Source organism: Alnus glutinosa, chromosome 4, assembly GCF_958979055.1.
Source record: "Alnus glutinosa chromosome 4, dhAlnGlut1.1, whole genome shotgun sequence".
Classification (NCBI taxonomy): domain Eukaryota; kingdom Viridiplantae; phylum Streptophyta; class Magnoliopsida; order Fagales; family Betulaceae; genus Alnus; species Alnus glutinosa.
This window is the reverse complement of record NC_084889.1, coordinates 24,735,473-24,758,941: the sequence shown is the minus strand read 5'-3', so window position 1 is coordinate 24,758,941 and position 23,469 is coordinate 24,735,473. Positions and strand designations below refer to the sequence as shown.

General features: G+C 37.3%; 1 protein-coding gene across 1 annotated transcript; it reads right to left on the bottom strand.

Moving 5' to 3' along the window:
• Positions 1-20,551: 20,551 nt before the first annotated feature.
• On the bottom strand, positions 20,552-21,756 carry LOC133866772 (uncharacterized). Its single transcript, XM_062303402.1, has one exon. The coding sequence runs from the start codon at positions 21,359-21,361 to the stop codon at positions 20,597-20,599; it is 765 nt and encodes a 254-aa protein (XP_062159386.1). The 5' UTR covers positions 21,362-21,756; the 3' UTR covers positions 20,552-20,596.
• Positions 21,757-23,469: the final 1,713 nt, after the last annotated feature.

Here is a 23,469-nt window from a genome sequence, read left to right as displayed (position 1 = left end):
AGGGGTTAAAACAAATGGTCAACGGATCACGTGACCGTCACACGCCGTTTTACCCTCATTTTCTTTCTCTTTTCCCCTATGAACTACCACCATCTTCCTTTTTTCCCCCATGAACTATCACTATCTTCCAACATGTCCCCATGTAAAACGGCACATGACCCGTTGACTGTTTCTTTTAACCCCTCTAACTGATAGAATGGGGAAAAATGGTTATCTTTGGTAGTTGAATGCTCTATTTTGGTCGAGTTGGTAGTTCATGGGGGCATCACGCATTTTTTGGTAGTTCATGGGGGAAAAGGTAATTACTCCTTTTTTTTTTAACCATAACACTAACTTTTCAGTAACAGCTCATTAACTCATGAAACTTCTATATATATATATATATATATATATATATATATATATATATATATTTTCATTTGATCAAGCAAGTTATTATCTTGATAAATATCTCATTTAAGCATTTATTTATTTATTTTAATATTAAAATGTACCAATATTACATTTTAAAAAATAGGCAAGATAATAGGTTTAAGAAAACCTTTTTAGTATAGAATGTAGATAGAAGATTAGTTATCTGTGTGTTGGTATATAGTGATTTTTGTGTGTATGCATGTATATAAACAACCCACAACCTGCTTTTAGAGGTACTTGATGAGCCATTGTTGCCGTATTCCCCACCATGGGAACTATTTGTGCAGGTTTGTAAATTGTAATAAGTGTGTCAAGTTCATTTTTTAAGAACTGTATGTATTATACAAAAAAGCTCTATGGAAATTCTAATAAAAAAAGTCGATGGAAATTCTAATCAAACTTTGGATATATATATATATATATAACAAAGATCGATCCAAGGTATCAAGGGTTGGTTAAGACTGTAACATCAATATTATGAGATAAAAAAAATATATAATTTCTAGCATTATTTTAGTAGGCTTTGTATATTATGAATCGAGTAATACTATATGTTACACTCGCATCTCACTATAGTAATGCTTAGCAGCCTTTGATTTTTGTTTTTTTCTTAATAATGACTGATCCAATGGTTGATGGGCACTATTGCATTAGCCGAGTGTGATGTGAGTGTAATATGTAGCATTACTCACTATGGAAAAGATTATTTTAAAGTTTTTTTATAGCTTTAGAGCTCCTTAAATTCTAACCATTATTTTCTAAACTAAATTGTTCAAACTTTGTTGCCTCAAATGGATATGTAATGGGTTAAAAATTTGAGGGAGAAATGCAAAATCAGTTTTTGTGGTTACACTGATTTGTAATAAGATCCATGTGGCATAAAATGTTTTGAAAGCTCTAGATGGTATGCAAAAATAACAAATAAGTTCATATTATCAAGTTTCATTCAAAATCTTGACGGATTCCATTAGTACGCCACATCATATCTAATTATATAGTGACATGCCACCCATAATAAAAATATATAAAGTATATAAGAACTAAAAAATTAAAATGCAGAGGCAGCCCACGGCAGGGAATTTGGGCCATGGTTTTCAGTCTACAAGATGTTGATCATAATAATTAATAATGATAAAAGTGCTGAATCCTATGGATCCATGGGCCCAATTTTACAAAATTTAGACCATCTGTGCAAGCAAAACCCATATGGTATTGGGATGGATTCCAAAGCATGGGCATGCCTAATTCATTTCATGTCCTCTAACTTCTCTATTATTATTATTATTATTATTTTAAGGGATATTGTAATTTCATTAAAATGCTGATGAAAAAAGCTTAGAACTTACAAGTCCCGACAAACATGTCGGGTAAGATTCAAACCACACTTTGGTTTGCCTAGAGGAAACAGTAAACTTCACAAGGGTGTGTGCCACCATATTACCTTAACGCCTAATATGACTTAAACCCCAAGACCCAAGAATTTTTCAAGAGTTTTTGATGTTTCTCAAAAGAAGAAAGATAAGACATAAAAGGTAATTTGAATGATTCACCCTCCCAAAATAATATCCAAGTAATGTTTGAACTGTAATAATTTGATTTGTTTGATTTTTGTGCAATTTCAGGGCCTTTTTTTTTGGTAAGCTTTCAACTTCACGGCTTGACTCAATTGGCCATGACTTATATCTAATACTGACTTTCTATTTTTAATTATTATTTTTAGAAAATAAGCCTATAATTTGGTGTGACTTCTATCTAGTAACTTTTTTTAATAAAATAAGATAAGTTTTTCCCTTTCTCCTCCTGAAAGAGATTTGCTACCTCCAATTGAGAGCTTGCCCCCTCTCTGATGAGTGTTCAGGGAAGGAATCCTGGAAATTCTGGAATAGCTCTGCTTCCTCCCCTCTCCAAATCCTGCCCTTTGCTCCCAATTCCCTTCCTCTTCTTTCACTCCATTTTTCTCTATCTATCCTTTGTTGTGTTTTGGAAGCCAGATGTACTATCTCCCTCTCTCACCGACTAGCTAATCAGACACGAGCCCCTCTTCTAGTGAATTTCTCCTTTTGCTTCTTAGCCTACAAGGTATTAGTAGCCATTTCAAAACTAGCAACAATTGATAAACAATGATCAAGACATAAAAGCTACTGTAGTTCTAGGATATCAAGCAATCACAATAAGTTTACGTAGTTGACCTAAATTACAAATTGTTCACTGCAATATAAAAATAATTCAAAGGTCATCAAGGTAGGCCAAAATAACAATTTAATCTCGGTAGTCAAAATTCCGTAAAAAACTTGACGGATTTTGTTAGTGTGCCACGTTAATACCAATAGAATGATGATACGTGTTACCTTGAATAAAGAAAAAAAATATCATATTAAAAATTTATTATCATTATTTTTTTTTAAAAAAAAAAAGGGGGGGGGGGGAGGGGAAAAGGGGTGGCCCCCTTTCTCCTTTCTTCTCTCTCTCTCTCTCTCTTAAAGTTTTTAATTTTTATTTTTATTTTTATTAAGAGTGACATGTGACATCATTTTATTAGTATTGACGCGGCACACTAATGGAATCTGTTTAGTATTTTAATGAAATTTGACTTCAATGACTAAATTGTTATTTTGGCTTATCCCGAGGATCTCTGAATTATTTTTTTATATCGTATGAAGTGATTTGTAATTTAGGCCAACCGCAAGGACTGATTTTTCATTTATCCTTTTTTTTTTTTTTTTTTTTTTCTATGGATTAAAAATTAAGTAGCCCCGGCCCCTAAACTAATAGTCATTTGTGATGTATCATCATGAACTGACAACTCACATGATATAGTCCTCTAAACTACCAATTTGATATGATGTAGATAGTCCGTTAAGAGATTCCGTCTTCTTGGATGGAAAGCACGTGACCAATTTGACCTAATTCTACCCATTTTACCCTTGTGGGAATAAAGATAAATAAATAAATAAGAAAAGGCTAGGGGGTGGCGCCGACCTTTGCAGCCACCCAAGGCGCATGTGGGTGGCACGCGGCCACCCCCTACCCCATTGGGGTGGCTCACAGGCCACCCCAGATCAGGCTGGGGGTGGCTCGAGAGCCAACCCTACCTCTGGGTGGCTTGCGAACCACCCCAGATAGGGCGGGGTGACACGCGGCCACCCCCATGCACATGTGGTGGCGGCGGCTCGCAGGCCACCCTCCTCTCCCAAAGGGGATGGTTGCCACCGGCAAGGTTTTTTCTTTTTTCTTTTTTTTTTTTTTCTTTTTTTTTTCTTTTTTAAGTTTTTAATTTTTAGGTTTTATATATTGTATTTTTAATATATTAATATGTTTTTTTATTTAGAGTGACACATGTCATCATTCTATTTGTGATGATGTGGCACACTAACGGAATACGTCAAATATTTTAACAAAATTTGACTACAGGGTTTAAAATGTTATTTTGGCCTATTCCAAGGACATATTAATTATTTTTTATACCTCAAGAAGTGATTTGCGATTAATCATAAATATTTATTTTGCATTTATCCCAAAAATTAATTTGTTAAGTTTTTAATTTTTAATTTTTACATATATATATTAGAAAAAAGAGTGATGTGTGTCATCATTATGTTGGTGATAACACGTAGTACACTAATGACATTTGTCAAGTATTTGACTGCATAGACTAAATTGTTATTTTGGCCTATACCGAGAACTTCTGAACTATTTTTTATTTCATTACGAGTGATTTGTAATTTCGGTCAACTACAAAGAATGATTTTGCATTTATCCTTAGATTTTTTTTAATGTTCTTTTTTCTTTCTTTCTTTATTTTTTTTAAATAAGTCTTTTTCTACTAATTAATAAATACAAATGGTAATTTTGGTTTTTCAATTGTCAAACTAAGGATATTTTCAAAACATTTTGATCAAATATGATTTTCCATCCAAGATAACAGTTAAGACTAACGGAAGGGATTAAATCATATCATATTAGTAGTTTACAGGACCATATCCTGTAGTTGTTAGTTCATGGTGCTTTATCACAAATGGCTGTTAGTTCAGGGGGTTAAATAATATTTAACCCTTTTTTTTTTTTTTTTTTTTTTAAAAAAAAATTGTTTAGTTTTTTATTTCTTTTATTAATTTAAATTTTTAAAAGAATAAGGGTATTATAGGAAGATAATAAAACTTGCCTTTTTGGCACGCGCTTGGTAGTTTGATGTATCACTTTAGCACACATGTCACTTTATAGAGTTATTTTAAAAACGGCTATTAGTTTATGGGGTGTTATTTAGAGTTAGAGTTTGCAATTTTTGACACGATCAGCGAATTCAACACGAAAATACAGGGTTTGAATTTAGGATTATCGAGTTCGGGTCATAATCGAGTCAACCCGATTATGACCCAGTTATAATCGTGTCTGGCGGGTTGACCCGTTAACACGATTATAACTTGTTTATTTTTTTAAAAAAATATAAGTCACTCGACTACTCGAGAAACTGAAAACCCTAGCTGCCCTCAGCACTTTTCTATTCACTTTCACTTCACCGTCTTCTCGCCTCCTTCCTTGACTCCTTCACACTTTCACCGTTTTACAAATCTAAGAATGATTCACACTTCCACACTTCACAGGCACAACTTCACCTTTAGATCAGACGTACTCACGGGTTCACACTCACCACTTCACGCCGTCACGCGGCCTTCACTTCCAGGTCCACACTCATGGCTTCATGCAATATGAGGTTCAACGCTGTGTCTTTTCGGTTGGCGAACTTGGGAGCCCTAAATTTGGCGCTTGTTGGCTGTGAACACGGTTTCCCGTACGATCTGGGTTTGAAAACCACAAGGATTGCCAGATTGGATTGCTTCTCTCGGTGGTGTTTGTGGTGTTTGGTTTTCTCCAGTGACTTCGGATTGGGGTTGTGGGCCATGCGTTAACTAAACGAGTTCATTGCGTTCGTGTCAGGCAACCCGGTTCACAATCGGGTCGTGTTTGGATTACAGGTTTTGACCCGATTAATAATCTAGTCGGGTTCGTGTTAGACCTTTTTGTGTTGTTGGGTCAGTCGGGTTGACCCGAATCCAATTTGTTTGCCCTAATTGCCAACCCTACTTAAAGTATCTCAATACTAATTAATCGGTAATTAGCTAGATTTACTACCTCAAAGTCTAACAAATCAGAGTAGACTATACCAAAAAGTGAAAAAGAATGATCTAAGACAAACTAAAATATCTTTCATACTGTCACTAAATGTCCTCAATACAAACTCAAAGCTTCGACGGAGAAATACTACAATATTTAACAACTTCTATCTAATCTACGCAAATAGGATGATACGAGCCATTTGCTCAGCATCTTTATCCCAACAAAATACTCAACTCAAAAGTCTGGCAAACCTGTTAATAGGTGTTTCACATGTGGTAAAGTAACTACTTCAGTCTACGACTTAGTAAGTAATTTATCACGAAACATGTTATGTGATGAGCCTTAGATATCAAATGTCATGGGTTTTATAAAATTGATAGAAGTTGTCTTTGTTATTATGCTGATAGAGAAAATTGGTTTATTTTGAGATAGATCAGGCATAATTTCATGGACAATGCAGGACATGATTTAATGCATAAATCATGTAAGTGAGAATTTTATCTGTAAATATACATAGTCGTAAATTTTCTCTATATGGTCTATTCAAGCTCTTACCCATTCTTGATAGGGTTGGCACTGTCTTTAGGGATTTATAATATAACATCAGTACCCCGAATGTTGTTGCATATCATCCATTATTAATAGCCCGCCCGGATCCGACCCCGGGTGGCCCATGCTACTAATGGTGTTCGTCTATAGTGACCACCTCTAACACCCCAAAATTTAATTTTCTAGAAAGAGAAATCTTAATTTTAAAGGTGGACAAAATTATAATGTTTTTGGATAGAAAAATAATTCTGGAGAATCCTTCATGAATAACTGATATTTACGGTGATGGATTTTGTTGGGGATTATTCCTTAAATCCCAATGATTTATGTTGACATTAAAAGTTTGTAATGAATATAAGTTGTTATTCACTGATTAATGCTTCGTTTGTTTCGACGTAAAATGATTTCGACGAAATCATTTTTAGGAAAAATGATTTTCTCGAAAATATTTTTCGGTGTTTGGTTCGCACGAAAAAAATTACGAAATGCAAAAATAAGAGTTTGGTAATTGTCACCGGAATCCGGCAACGTCCGGTCGCCGTTGCCGGATTCCGGCGAGAAAGTTTGACCGGATCCGGCCAAAATGGCCAGATTCAGGCCGGAATCTTCCGGATTCGGCCGGATCAATGGCCGGATCCGTCCAGATCCGGCCAGATCCTGGCTGTTTTGGCTAGATCCGGCTGGATCAATAGCCAGATCCGTCCAGATCCGGCCGGATCCCGACCGTTTTGGCCAGATCCGGCCGCCTTGGCCGGAATCCGGCAATATTCTGGCGGGAATTTGGTCTCCGGCAGAATTCCGGCCGCCAGATTTCGGCACCGGCAGAATTGCGGTGGCCTGATTCTGGCAGGTTCCGGCGATCGGATGTTGTCGGACTCTGGGGCCGACTGGATCCCGACGACCGACAATTGCTAAATTCTGACGATCAGATATCAAACATGTGTGTAAGGACGAAGAGCTTAATTTCGGAAAACGATTTACAATTTTTAAAACCGTAAATCGTTTTTCAAAAATTAAAGAAGCTTTTACGGTCAAACCGAAAATGATTTTCGTTGACCATTATTTTCGTCCCAACCAAACACCGAAAAATGCCGAAATCATTTTCCAAAAATCATTTTACGCCGAAACAAACGGAGCATAAATTATTTAAGCATATGACATATGATCATTTACATGCTCATTGTGATTATGTATATTGTGCATGTGAAAGATCCTTAGATTATATTGAATATGGTTTATGGTGTGAGTAATAGGATTATCACACAAGGTCTTAGTCTATAATCCTTGTAGTCTTAAATCTTTAGTTGTTCGTAGTCGGTAATGGAATTAGGCGTTCCATTTCATTTTGAGTTTATCACAAATAGACAAAAATTAGCTACAAACAAATCTAATAAAGTGACATGTGTTCCTAATAAAGCATGTGAGAAGCACATGCTTTCTTATTAATGCTATTAAAAAAACATGTAAGAAGCATATGCTATTAAAAAAAAATATATTTCTCACATGATACGGGACACATTTCACTTTATTAGATATTACCTACAAACTAGTTTGTAGCTATATAATTTATGTCCATCATAAATTACTTATTTCATGGTTTACTTAAATGTGATTTTTACTTACTAAGTCATGTACTTATGCAATTACTACTTTTCCACTTGTAAAACATTTATTTGAATCATAATTTAGAAAGTACTAGTGTGAGTTTGAGTTTAAAGTCGTTCACCAAGATTGAGGATGTAAAGCGAAGTCTCGTTGAGGCGATGCTTGGATTGTATTTAAGTATTAATGTATCTCAGTGATGTACTTTGTAGTTGATAGAAGATGTTATCTTTAAAGGATTTTGGTTTGTAATTGCTTAAAAGAATTTATAAAAAATTTAAGACATTAGTTGTAGCTGAAATTATATTTTTCTTCATTCCGCTATTTTATTCACTTTGTTGTTTATTATAGGGTAGTATTCCCACTTAATTATTTTGGAAGTACTGCTAGTAGCTCTTTAGGTTAATTATTCTAATTAATTAAATCTAGGGGCTATACACAAACACAAAAGGTTAAGTTTTTTAGATTGAGTAGTGTCTTGAACATATTATATTATAGTCTCACTATAAGACTCCTCAAGGTGTCAAATTTCTTAACAAGTGATATCGAATTTAATGGTTGTGTGCGATATGGTAGGTGATAATGGTTCCTGATGGAGACCTAGAAGTTCAATAGAAAAGGGATTGCTCTGTTTAGTATCTATCTTTCATTTCAATTGTTTAGTTTTAGTTAATGTTATGTGTTGCTTTTAGTAGGAGTCTTGTTGGAACAGTTTCCTGACTGGTGAATCCTTTCACCCTGCGATACAAATAAACAATCAGACACAAGAGCTTGCTAGGATGTGCCGATAGGAGATAGCTCCGATGCTTAAGTTAAAATGATATATGTATAAGGCAATCACAAGAACACTCTATATTCAAAATGTTCAAAGTCCCTATACCTATTGTTGGAGAAATTATCATTCCCAAAGTCAAATAGGCCCATGATCGAACCAAGGGCGACCGACCTGGCAAGACCTGCTCGGTCATGAGAGTCTCAGATATCCGTTGCAAATACTTATGAATGTCCCCGGTCGGCAAGACTGGGGATAGGCACGCTTCAATGATCTTGGATTGTCATCATCTCACGATTGATAGAAGAACACACTACAAAAAATAGGACATTTAATGGCGTGTCTGCAGTAAATTATTTTTTGACACCTCACTAATTAGTGGCGTGTTGAATTAAAACACCTCACTAAAATTATTAGTGGCGTGTTTGATTTAGCACGCCAGTAAAATTGTGGCGTGTCTGTGAGACACGCCACAAAATTGTGGCGTGTCTGACCGACACGCCACACCATTTCCTAGAACCGCGCGCCACTGCGCGGTTCTTCCCCCTCTCCTTTTGTTTCTTCCCTCTCTCACTGTACTCTCTCTCTCCTGTGTCCCTCTCTCACTCTACTCTCTCTCTCTCTCTGTGTCTCCGTCTCTCTATCGCCGGACGCCGGCCACTTTAGCTCCGACCGGTATGTATCTCCTTCTCTCTCTCTATAGCTCTCTCTTTTGCTCTCTCTCTCTTTAGCTCTCTCTCTCTCTCTAGCTCTCTCTCTCTCTAGCTCTCTCTCTCATCTGTAGCTCTCCGGCCACCAGCAGTCCCTGCCGCCCCCGACCTCCGAAGCCGTGTAAGGTAAATATGATTTTCCTTTTTTATTTTTTATTTTTTATTTTTTATTTTTATTTTTCTTTTTGTCAAAATTTGTTATAGACCCTAGGATTAGATACGTAACAAACTGAATTAGATATTTTGTTTGGACTGTAGTTGTATAATTTCAGTGATATATAGGTATATATATGTGTGTGTTTATGTTATTTTTTCTTATGCAGCTTGTTTATGGGTTTAAACAAATTTTGTTGTGGTTGATGCTATGCTTGTTCTTAGTTGTTGGGTAACTGGGTTTTGCTATTTGTTTGGTTGCCGGGAAAATGAGAAAAGAGAACGAAAGAAATTTTGTTGAATTTTTGTGGTGTGTTAGTTTTTTGTTTTTTTTTTAAAAAGAAAAGTTTAGTGTTGAAAGAAATTAACACTAGCTTTCTATGAAAGTATTGAAGTAAATACCAAATTACTACACAACACTGATCTTTGTGAATTTGAAAGAAATTGAACATGTGGAGGAAATAGTTATTTTATCAGGTTTTATGGATGATTTTTTAAATACACTTATGCTTATCTATTAGAAAATAAAAATAAAAAAGTGGTGCTTTTGAAAATTTTTTGAAATAGAATAATTAAAAGAATTAGAAGTGATAAAGATCAAGAATATATAAACATATTGGATGTAAACTAATATTTAGGAATAGTTAGGACCGTTAATTTTTTATACGATCTGTGAATTCAACACTAAATTAGAAAGCTAGTGTTAATTTTTTATACGATCTGTGAATTTTTGTGGTGTGTTAGTTTATGATCTAAGATTGTAAAGCCGCATGCATATGCCTATTGCCTACCAACTCAATAAAGAATCAAACCTTTAGAATAACACCCATGCGCATGGTGTCCATACAACTTATTTTTATTTTATTAAATATTTTAATAACTTCTATAAATATTTTAAAATATTAAATAGCTTTTTTGTTGAAATTTTTATTTTTATCAAAATTTATATGTAAAATTTTAGAAAAAGTTAATTATAATCTTCAAAATTACCATTTGAAAATTTATATGTTGTTTACTTTATTTTGTTACTATTTTGTATTGTACGTAGAGAAGAAGATGGACAAGACTTGGATGACAAAGTCTAGGGGTACGAGGGAATATAGAGATGGGTGTAGATTGTTTGTTAACTTCGCAGTTAGTAACTGTAGAATCCCCAGTGGAAATATACACTGCCCTTGTAAGTCGTGTCGAAATAACCAGTGTCACCAGCCCGATGTCGTACTTGCCCACTTGACAGGGGGTAAGGGAATAATGACTACATACACTACATGGTTTTGGCACGGTGAGAAGCATGTTCGGGGTCCTGTTGCAGGTTCTTACTTGAATCGCCCAGCCGCAGATGTGGCTAGTGGAAGCACAGAACAAGGTGGCGACATGCACTCAATGTTGCGTGATGCATTCGGCATGCACGAAGTTAGAGAAGAAAATTGTGAGCCTGAGGTCGTGGCTCAGGGAGGTGAAGAAATTAGGTGGAATGGAGAATCAGCTAAAGGAAACGCTCAGAAGTACTACGACATGCTCAAAAAGTCAGAGAAACCACTTCATGGGGGTACTAAACATAGCAAGCTGAGTGCTACTGTACATTTGTACAACTTGAAATGCGTTGGTGGACTTAGCAACAAGATTTTCTCAGATTTCCTTGAGTTCATCATCCAGTTGCTGCCTGCATGTGATGACACTTTGCCAGCTAATACATATGAGGCGAAAAAATTTCTTAGTGACATAGGGCTTGGTTATGAGAAGATTCCTGCATGTCGTAATGATTGTATGTTATTCTGGAAGAACAATCAAGAATTAGAATCATGCATCGTTTGTGGAGAATCTAAGTGGAAGGATGAAATTCATTTGGACGAGGATGGTCAACCCATATCGTCGAGAAAGAAACGTCCGGTGAAAGTATTGCGGTGGTTTCCACTCATCCCTCGGCTACAACGGCTTTTTATGTCGGAACATACAGCGCCCCACATGAGATGGCATGTAGAAGGCCGCACTAAAGATGGCGTGCTGAGGCATCCGGCTGACGGTGAAGCATGGAAATCATTCGATCTCTTACATCCAGAATTTTCGGCCGATAGCAGGAACATCAGACTTGGTCTAACCTCAGATGGATTTAATCCATTTGGGAACATGAGCACTTCCCATAGCACTTGGCCAGTACTGCTTGTTCCATACAACTTGCCTCCTTGGATGTGCATGAAACAAACATCATTCATATTATCTCTGATTATCCCGGGCCCAAGTTCACCTGGAATGGATATAGATGTTTACCTTCAGCCATTGATTGAGGAGTTACAAGAACTCTGGAATGTAGGGGTACGCACATTTGATGTCTCGAAGAAAAATAATTTTGTGATGCGAGCGCAGTTGATGTGGACAATAAATGACTTCCCGGCGTACGCAGATTTGTCCGGATGGCCTAACAAGGGTGAGTTTGCATGTCCTTGCTGTATGCATTCAATACGGTCTAAACGGTTAAAACACGGTAAAAAACATTGTTATTTGGGACATAGACGATACTTGCCCATGGATCATCCGTGGAGGCGAAACAAAAAAACATTTGATGGAACCCAAGAATTAGAATGTGCCCCCCATGTGCAAAGTGGAGAAGAAATTCTGGGACAATTAGAGGGTATGGTATTTGGGGATGAGAGCGCGGGCATGGCAAACAAGGATAAAAAGAAAAAAAGGAATAAGCGGAAGAAGGGAGAAACATCGACTGAAAATGTAATTTGGAAGAAGAAAAGTATTTTTTTTAGGTTGCCGTACTGGAAAGATAATTTATTGCGGCACAACCTTGATGTTATGCACATAGAGAAAAATGTGATGGACAATATACTTGGCACAATTCTTGACATCCCAGGTAAGACAAAGGATGACCTCGCAGCCCGCACAGACTTGATGGAAATGGGTTTGAGACATAAACTTCATCCGTTCACGGCCGATAATGGTAGAACCTATATGCCCGCAGCATGCCACATGATGTCCAGAGATGATAAAACTCATTTTTTGAAAGTGATTCGAAATGTGAGGGTGCCCGACGGATATGCTTCTAACGTTTCTCGTTGTGTAAAACTTAAAGAATGTACAATATCGGGCTTAAAGAGTCATGACAGCCATATATTGATGCAACAACTTCTCCCTATTGCATTACGCGGATCACTGCCAAATAACGTAGTTAGACCTCTTGTTGAGATGTCTGCATTCTTCAGGGGGATATGCTCTACAAACTTAACACAAGAGGATATGGACCGACTAGAGGGTGACGTCTGTGTCACTTTGTGCAAGCTGGAACAGATATTCCCCCCCGGTTTTTTTACTAGCATGGTTCATGTGGTCGTGCATCTTGTCCGTGAATGTCGACTTGGGGGGCCTGTACAGTATAGGTGGATGTATCCAGCAGAGAGGTAATATTTGTGCATGCTTAATAATTATTTTAATTTTTACGATATTAGAATACAATTGCTAACTAGCACTACTTGAATGGTGTTCCTATGTAGGAGCCTTGGGGGGTTTAAATCTAGTGTACGCAATAAAGCAGCTCCTGAGGGCTGCATTGCGGAAGGCTATATAGCGACCGAGTTGATGACGTTTTGCTCGAGGTATCTAGATAACGTACCAACATTTCACAACAAAATCCAAAGAAATCCTGATGGTTCAAAGGGGGCGGGAACACGAGTCATACTCGACCGTATCACATTGACACAGATTCATCGATATATTACGAAGAACTCTGACGAGTTCCTTCAGCTTCGAGCGTAAGTTGTGTTACATCAATATGTATGTTTAATCATGTTATAGCCTTGGGATGAATAATAATGCGACTAATTTCCAATTGTAGGATGCACATGGATACGCTTAGGCGATCACATAATAGGGGGCGAACTACGGATGATCAATTAGAAGCTCAACATCATGAACAGTTCTGCGATTGGTACCGTGAATATGTACGAATTATCATCATGTTTAATTATTAAATGTTGAACTTATACATCATATAAACTAACCAAACTAACTTTGTGCGTTTTACATTGTACGTAATATACTCGTAGGTCGATCGATTGGACGATCGAGGTAGGAAGGAAATAGGTGACAAATTGGTGATGCATTGTAGAGGGCCGAAAGAGACAGCTATAAGATATAATAGATATGTTGTAAATGGCAAACTGTTTCGCACTCGAGCACATGATGCGGGAAAGAGGACTCAGAATAGCGGTGTGTGTGTGTCGACCGTTGATGGCGAAATGTACTACGGGAAGTTAACAGAAATAATTGAGGTCGAGTACTACGATAGGACCAAGTACGTTTTGTTCAAATGTGATTGGGCGGACACCACGAGGGACATAGGGTACAAGGTGAATGAGTATGGGCTAGTGCTTGTCAATTTCAAAAAACTTGTACACACGGGAAAGTTGATCACCGATGAGCCGTACGTGCTAACCACACAAGTTGACCAAGTTTTTTACGTTGAAGATGAACGGGACCCAGGTTGGGCTTGCGCTGTAAGAACTAAACCTAGGAACGTATACGATGTTGGTGATGAAGGGCATGATGATGCATGTGCTAACTACCACGAGTGCGAGCCGCTCCTATTGACCAGTAATAATGATCATGATCTACGAGATGACTTCGATCACATCCGACCTGACTTAGATCCGGTCCTAGTGTATGTGTAAAAAAAAAAAAATCTATTTGATATTTTAAAATATTTATTTCTACATTGATTGATTGTTAAATATGTGACTCATTTAAATACTGTGGTGCATATAGTTGATATATATTTGTATAAATACGTGATTTATTTTGCAGAGTACAATGAGTTATAGAATCCCAAATGTTATGAAGCGGAATAAGGGCCAAGGATCGAGATCTAGCGAGCCTACGCACACAGAGAGTGACCCTACGCATACAGAGACAGGGTATAGACCAGTATTCGCAGATGATCACTCAGGATACCAATACAACATCGAAGATAATACATTTGGTCATCTACCTCAAATGCAGCAGACAGTGAGCCAATTAGAGGCGTGTTCCCCTGGTCACGTGGCGCGGCTGTTCGACTACAGCATGTCGGGTTCTCATGATACTGAGACACATCTTTCAGACTATAATGAGACACAAGCTCTGGAGGGCCTACATGATGCACAGTCCGCGGAGGGCCTACATGATGCACAGTCCGCGGAGGGCCTACATGATGCACAGCCTGAGGATGAGCTTGCTACACAAGTGCTGAACGTGAATCAGGTCCGGACGATAAGTAAGTACATATTTTTATAAATTTAAAGGATATATACGTATTTATTGTTTTGCATTTTATATTCGTTTCGAAATAATTAACATCAATATCTATTAATGTTATAGGTACTAATCCGGATGGCAGCACTTGTTTTGAAGTTATGACCATTATGGACCCGCACAAGGCATGGGAGATCCCCGCGGGAAAGAGGGTCGTGATGGATTATAATCCAGGCTGGCAACCCGTAGGATTTAGCGCCAATAAATTTAGACGGCAAACCGGGAAGCTAATAAGGAGCGGAAACTATGTACATTTATCTGACGATTGGGCGCATGTACCGGCTCGTACAAAGGAGGATATATGGGAAGCCCTGATGGTAAGTAGACTTTTACGTACCGTCAAACTTTTTTTAAAAAATTTTTTTATTTAACATCTTCCAACTTGTGTAGGTGGACTTTTACATCCCACCAAATTATGATTTACAAAAAGTAAAACGAGATGCGTTTCGGGATATGGGTGTAAAGCTCAAGAATTGGAGACACAGCACAAAAGTTAATTTAGGCATTCAACGGGGAGATACTCCTGAGACGGTACGAGCAAGAGTAGGGGCAAGAAGACTCTCCAACTACCGCCCTGAGGACGTGGATGCGTTGTTGAATAAATGGTGTGACGAAGAGTATCAGGTTAGTCATGAATTATATTACTATTTGGTGTAGTTTCATTAATTTCATTTAGTTGTGTTAGTGTTTACATAATAAGAATGTTAATTGTGTAGGAGTATGCTGACCATATGAAGCAATTACGAGCATTGCAAAATACTCCTCATTGCACGGGGACCAAAAGCTATGCGAGGTTGTCACACGAAGAAGTATGTGCACCAATTTATTCCATACATATAAATGTAAACATTTTATATATGTAAACATGTGTTATAATGATTTATTCTTTTGGCAGACTGTCAAGGATGGCACTCCTCCTACGCGAGCACAAGCGTACATAAAAACTCACAAGAAGAAGGATGGAAGCTATCCAAATGATATAGTAAAAGAGAGATGTGTATGTTATTCATCTTTCATATATTGTTTTACTTTTATGTGTAATTATTTATTTACGATGCACATTAGTTTGACGAACCAACATTTAATACTACATGCAGGAAAGGATGGCGATGCTAATGCCAACCGACTCTGCCGCATCGTCAAGCGTAACACAAGGAACGGTACGTTGGAGACATGACGATGCGTATGCCCAGGCGCTTGGCAACAAGCCGGAGTACGCCGGCAGAGTTAGGCAGGTTGGACCAAATATTTGGCCTATGCGAGGGTCCATACGCTCTTACCATACACCATCACAGCCGCATTCTCAAAATCAAGGGCACGCCGTCTTTTCGCAAGAAATGTTTGTTTCTGAGATGGAGAGAGCACTCGAGGTTGAGAGGGCACGACACAGTTCTGAGATGGAGAGAGCACTCGAGGCTGAGCGGGCAAGACAAGCTTCTGAGATCGAGAGAGTACTTGAGGGTGAGCGGGCACGACACAAGTTACAAATGGATGAGGTGTTGACAGCACAATCTCAGATTATGTCCCGTTTTAGCCAAATGGAGTCATTGTGGCGCCAATCAGTATCCGTGCCTGGAGTCTCTCATGATAATATAGTGCCAGACAAGAATTCTGCACATCATATGAATGTGTCATCAGTTGATAGCAGATCAGGTAATAATTAATGAGTTTTTTTTTCCTTGGTATGATTACGTCTGTTTAAATTCACACTTTGTTAACTGCTTAGGACTTTATATAATTTGATCATATTGTTTGCTAACATACTATATTTGTTTTATCATTCACAGATCCTACGGAAAATGCTATGCAGTTACCTGATCATGAAAATCTTACTGACGATTGATATTGGGTAACATTTAGGTTTATTTTGGTTGGCAAATATGTACTTGCCTTTTTTTGCTCCAGTTTTGTTATCAATCTATGACAAAGATTGATTATATATTTTGTTTATTGAAACCTTTGGAATGACTCTTTGGGATTAATTTAGGACAAAGATTGATAATATTGTATATTTTGTTTGTTGTAAGTTTTAGTTTGAGTATTATGAATCTATGTTATGTATATATGTTTAGTGAAATTTTTGGAATAATTTTTTTTTTAGTTGTGATTGTTGATATGAGTTCAAATTGTTGCAATTGTGTTGATTATGGATTGATGGAATTGTTGTAAGCCAATACCAAATTTCGGATTACAGGATTACAGGATATTTTTTTTTATATAGGTGGGATTGCAGGATTTTAGGTTTTTTTTTAAAAAAAAATACCACAATTAGTGGCGTGTCAGATGGACACGTCACTATAATATATAGTGGCGTGTCCCTCTGGCACGCCACAAATTAGTGGCGTGTCAGAGGGACACGCCACTAATTTGTGGCGTGTCATTGGCTAACACGCCACAAAGTCAGAAATACTGACTGACTCATTTGTGGCCTTCTAAAAACGCCACTAACCCTATGTCACTAATGTTTAGTGGCCTTTCAGGGTGCCTGAAAGGCCACTAAACATTAGTCACTATTCACTTAAATTTTTGTAGTGACACACCAAATGATTATATTCAGTTGGTCTCGAGAACGACTTTCTCGGGATCACCACGAGACGATATAGACGAAACATGTTGAAATGTTTCATCCTGATATTATGGCCGAGATTTACGGGATAAGGTTTGATCTTTTAGACCCTAGCAAGACACAGAAGGACTCTATCCCGGAAAACCTAGGATAGACCATTATCTACAGAAGAACCCTATCCCGAGTTTTCCAGGATAGACCATTATCCCATAAAAGATGGGATAAGATACCTGATACCTATATGAAATTAGATAACAAGGAGTATCCCACCCGAACTGGACTCTTAGAAAGATAAGTCTGATCCCATATAATCTCGGGATCAGACTCCTAACCTAACCGAAACCCAATTTAATTAATTTGCTAATATAGGAAGACACAATTTTTTTTTGAAAAATTTGCCATGATATATCTAATCCATGCATAATATCATGAAAAATGGCTACAAATTTTTGGTTGCTACAATTGAATTATATCAGAGCACTCCAATTATCTCAAAATTGTATGCCTATAAATAGGCTAGTATCCCAAGTATGAAAAAAATGCTAATCTCTCTGACTTTACTTTGCTCTCGATACTCCTTGAAATTTTCTATTAGAATCTGATTTAAGTATAGGAGTGGGAGCCAATCGGCACTGTTTAATATTTTGCAGATCTTGGAGAATGCAAATTACGAGGCGACACATCACCAAACTGGAAGCTATACCAACACCTGTATTCTTGTTTCCTTTTTATATCAGATCGCATGTCTGAGCTAGCTCATGATGCTACAGATCCCTAGACTTGATATGTGACATGTCCCTTGACGTGGCAAGGACAATGTCGTGCCAACATAGGTGTTTTCCTTGTAAGCTTATCATGTAAGATAGTGGGTGAACCTCGTATAGCTTGATGTGATGTAACGTCTACTTTTCCATCTTCGTAGGGCTCGAGAATAGTGAAGTGACAACCTAAGGTGTTATGCCCTGACCGGTGGCTGATAGGGTTTACCTCGCTCTAGCAATTGCCATGGATGAATGGGGCGGTACACGACCCTGTCCTTATTATGGAAATCGCCAAATGTGGTAAAGGTTGAATCATGTTTGCTTACGAGTAGACGGTTTGCGAGCCTTGAACTTCTTGAATGGACCCGAGGCTTTGAAAGTGGGTTCGGGGATATGGGCCAACCACGCCAATGGCCCATAAATATCTCTTTATTATAAAAGGATGCTATTGTTTTTCTTCAATAATAAGATCAAGTGAATTTTGTTTCCCTTCTGATATACTTGTGAGGCATGACTCCATTAGACTGATAGTGGTGAGACTCCGTTATCATCTTTATCAAAGGTTTATCAAAGGTTCTTTTTCTCTTGCATTATTCTACATCAAAGCGGTATCCGATATAGTTCTTACCTGGGAGTTATAATTAACACACCATTAACTATGAGTACGAGAAGTGGATGATCCTATGTAGGTGGGATATTATCTCAATCCTAGAGAGATGATCTCTTACTAGAAGTTCTCAACCATGTTTCCACTCGACATGTGCTATATACACATCATCTTTTTGTCTTTCTCCTATCCTCACTTTTAAAAATCACTGTTCGATTTGTGGGGTCCATATGAGGGACCTACATGGACCCATAGATCCAATGATGATTTTCAAAAGTGAGAGGATGAGAAAAGGACATGAGGAGGAAATGAATCATTTCTCTTTCCACTCTCACGCAACGACTGAATATCCTGTGGGATCACGTGTATGCGACCCAATTGGATGATACTGCAACTGATCATGCTGATGGTGAAGAACAAATGAATGGCTTACAATAGGAAGCACTAGAAACATAATATGATGTTGAAGGAAGTAATCGGATTCAACTTGAAAAAATACCACCCATGAGGCCAAGACACAAAATTCCACATGGGAGGAAGTGCAACTCCTAAATCCTGATTTATATGAAACCTATTAAGCTGAGAACTAGTTGAAGTCGAGTTTCACGGGGAGTGTAGCAATGCGGCAATGGATTACATATAAGGGGGGAGATTGTTGATTATACACGCGTAAGTATAAAAAGGTTAAGTCTCACATATTTGATAGATGTTATAAGTATGAGTGGTTAATATAACATAATTGTGTTTAAACCCATAAATTTAAACATTTGAATTAAATGGTGTCCTAACATATTAAATTACGGTCTCATCCCTGAGATATCTTCCGAGCAGAGAGAAACTAGAATATAGATCAACAAACAAAGAATTTATTCGAAGTGAGTAGGGAAAGACTGTATTCATCTCTAAACTTTTGAGACTGGTCTAAATTAAGTTCATTCAAACAATATGAACTGTTTAAATGCTGAGTATTTGGATGGATGTGAATATATATTTACAAAGTTTTAGAAATGAAACAATTGTTCATATACTGCAAAGCATTACAAGTGGTAGGTCCATATATACCTCAAAAGAATGTGGACAGACTCAAAGATAAAAAGCCCATTAATTTATTTTGGGACATGAACAAATTACCTTCTTTTTTTAAGCTTGTCGTTTTTGGCCAAGAAATAAAATAGAGGAATAAATTACCTTATTCCTCTTTTGCTGGAAGATTAGAAATATTTAATCATCCTCCCCGTTCTTTGTATCTTTTTATTCTTTTCATTCTGTTAATAAAATGGGCAGGGGTCCATAATAGACCCCACATTATTTGGACATCATGGGGGAAGGTATCTACCAATCCTTAAGGCTTAAGCCTGACCCCATTTGAAAAGATTCAAAACAAACCCAAGAAATAAATGTTCATAATTAGATCAGTTAAGTAGCTAAAGTTAATACAGACAACGCGGCCAGGCTCCTTTTTTTGTTGTGATATGACGTAAAAAAAAAAATTAATGTTAAGTATTTTGTGTGTTGAGTTGCTTGTTAATACCTAAAAAGCATTAGCAAATGAGTCCGCTTCGAGAAAGAGAAGGAATTTCAGCCTAGATTTGTTTTTTCAAACCCACCCCCATGATTCAAGGTCCATTTGTCTTAATCTTACAATAGAAGAAAAGACATCTCTCATTGAATATGCTGAATGAAAATTATATGTAAATTATAGCATAATAACATGGCCCAAAGAGCGGCTTTAGAATAAACATGAAGAAAGATCAAAAAGAGAACAAGAATAAGACAACCATGAGAGAAGGGTACCTGTTTGCTGTGTCTCTTGAGCTTGTGACAGTTTCATATGCATGAATCCATCCCTCTTTATCTCTTTTCCTCATCATATGAGCTTAAGATATATACAATAATTAGCTTCTCTTGGATAAAGCTCAATAATATACTTGGCCCCTTTCAATTGTTTCCATGTTCTTTGACATGACTCAAGCAAAGAGCATAAATCCAAAACTACTGCATCTTTACATATACACGAAAATCCAATAATTTAGTCCATGAAAAAGCTAGTAAAAATCATTTCTTGCTCTTTTCATCTTTCCTGTCTCGTAAGAAAGAACCCAAACCAAAGAGATTTTCAGTTCTTTTAGAAATGTAAAGAGGTGGTACAATATTCAATACAGGACTAATCCGAACACCATGGAGAGCTCCTCCATAATTCTTCTTCAATGGAGGTTTCTGCTGCAGTGCAGAAGTAGATGAAGAAGAAGAAGATGCTGATGAAGATAATGATGATGATCTTGACATAAAAACAGATGTTCGTTTCTGTGAATTGTGCTTATTCTGAACATCCTTCAACGTTGTTGAACCTGTTGAATTGCTTCGCGACAAAAGCGGCAATGAGCGTAACAAGCTTCTCTTCCTGTCGGAATTGAGACTATTGCTTCTCGTGGAGCCCCAGAAAGAGTACTTGGACACATGCTTCTGCTCCAAATCTGAGTTTACAACCGTGACTTCTTCTTTCAAGCTTAAATCTTTCCTCGATTTCTCGCAAGGAAGAGGAGGCAGAGCAAGAGGCCGAGGTTCACAACTATGGATTTCTTTTGGAGCAAGAAATCTCTCTTTAGCTTGAAGTGGAAGGAGCATGCCATTGGAGAAAAGCTCGTCTGCTGAACAAGACTCATGCTCGAAGCCGCTGCTGCTAATGCAGAACTCAAAATCAGAATCTGGGTCCAAAAGCAACGAGTGATCCGTTCGATTCACCCTGTTTTCGATTGGCACAACTTGTGGTTGGCCATGATCATGGGAGAAAGATATTCTGGGACTTGTTTCTGAGCACATATCAATCCACTAAGGAAAGACAATGAAAAACGGTAGAAATTCTAGAAAGAGACAACGATTAATATTATCATCGGTCGGTAAGACTTGAAAGAAAAGAGGTGGTAGAAGGTTCAAACATTAAAGACTTGAAAATTGGCTCGACTTGGGAATCGTCAAAAAAGGAGGTAGAGAGGAAGAAATGTTTGAGTCTCAAGAATAAATAGGACAAAGAAACGGCAGCTTTTTGCAAGTTTCAAGGATGATTGAGGGACTCGGAGAAAATTGAATAATCAGAGGTGGAATCTTCTTCTTCTCTGGCAATGGAGCAGACGCAGGCTAGTTGTTGTCTGTCAATGTTAAAGGAAAGAAACAAACACAAGAAAAAGGAAATAATAAAGACAAGAAAGCTTTTTAGGAACTTAATTTAGAGGTAATCAATAATACAATAATATCAATTTGGAGAGAGAGAGAGAGAGAGAGAGAGAGAGAGAGAGAGAGAGAGAGGCCAACGTGAGAAATATTCAAGTAGTTACTAGTGTCATTCAAAAGGCAAAGAAAAACTACAAACAAGGAAAAAGAAAAAGTAACCAAAAAAATAATAATAAATGAAAAGGATGAGGATGACAAATTCAATATAGAGTGCTGAAGCAATGTGACTGCAAGAGCACCTTTATTTAGTATCAACAAAAGATTGACTTTTGTAGCTACGATCTTAATCACCGGTTGAGAGGCTTTTTTTTTTTTCTTTGTAAATAGATATTTTTAATAATTTTGTTGTCCGAATATAACGCTGCCAAAATAGGTTACTGTATTGGTTCGGATCAACCTGTTTAGGTCTAATCAGAATACGATCTGATCCGTTTAGCTAAACTGATTAATGTATTGGGTTCGGATCAATTTGTTTAGGTCTAATCCGAACACGGTCCGTTTAGCCAAACGGACCATACAAGTCAACCTGAACACGATACATTAAATTAACGGGTGACACGACGCGACCTATTAAATTTTTGTAAATGTAAAAAAGTTTATATTAAGTTTATTTGCTCAAACAAATTTCGAGCAATCGGCCCACTTGATCGGAGACCGGACTTTACAATTGCTTTCTCACATTTGTTAGGGATCCGGATTCTTCTTCTTTTCCCATGTCTACCTTTTTCTTTTTCTAACGAGAAAAAAACAAAGAAAAGAGGAGCCTGCCCACTAAGCCACTAAGTTAGTCGGTATTGACTTGAATGATTTTGATAAAAGTTTAAGCTTGTTGAAAAGGATAAATAAGACCCTGTCAATGCCCAAGGCTAAGGGTACCTAATGCATCCAATTATATATGCAGCTTAAAATTATGTTTACAGCACAATCACAACTGATTCGATAGTCAGCAGGCCTACTGACTCAAGCTTTATGTCACCCTTGGCGTGATCAAACTAATGGATTAGCTGGCTTGGCTACCATATATATATATCAATGACTTTTAGGCATAGCAAAATAAAATATATATGAACTCCTTTTCACATGACAATAGATTTGGGAAAACGATATTTACCCCATCCCTCTATTGTTTTTTTAATTAAAAGAGTAAAAAAGTTCAAAAAATCTGAACAAAAAAAAAAAACAAAAATACTCTTAAAAATATGAAAATAAGCAAAAAAAATTAAAAACTAACACATGGCCATGCCACGAGTCACTAGACTCACGACCATTTGATGTGTACTAGCTAGCGTGGGCACAAGTTGGATATTTGCTATTTTAGCACCCAGACCTACACACTATGGGTTTTAAAAACACTACCCGTAGCCCGATTACAATGAACAATATTTGCTGGGTCTCAGGTTTTGCAAGGCAAGTATTACAGGTTGGGCGGAGCGGGTCGGGAATTATGTGCATGGCTTTTAAGCCTTTTAATTAACATAATGATAATCCAAAACTTAAATTCACAAGCACGTTCTTTAAAAATGAGAGAGAGCGATGCCTGCTTTGGGAAATGTAGGGCCTGCAGTTAGTGCCGGTGTTAGAGACTTGGAGGCCTGTGAAGGTTCTAGAAATAGGCGAATGTTCTCTATGGATAAATACATGCAAACCCATCTCAAAATTAACATCAACCACCAACTCAAAATTCAACGATACACACATAA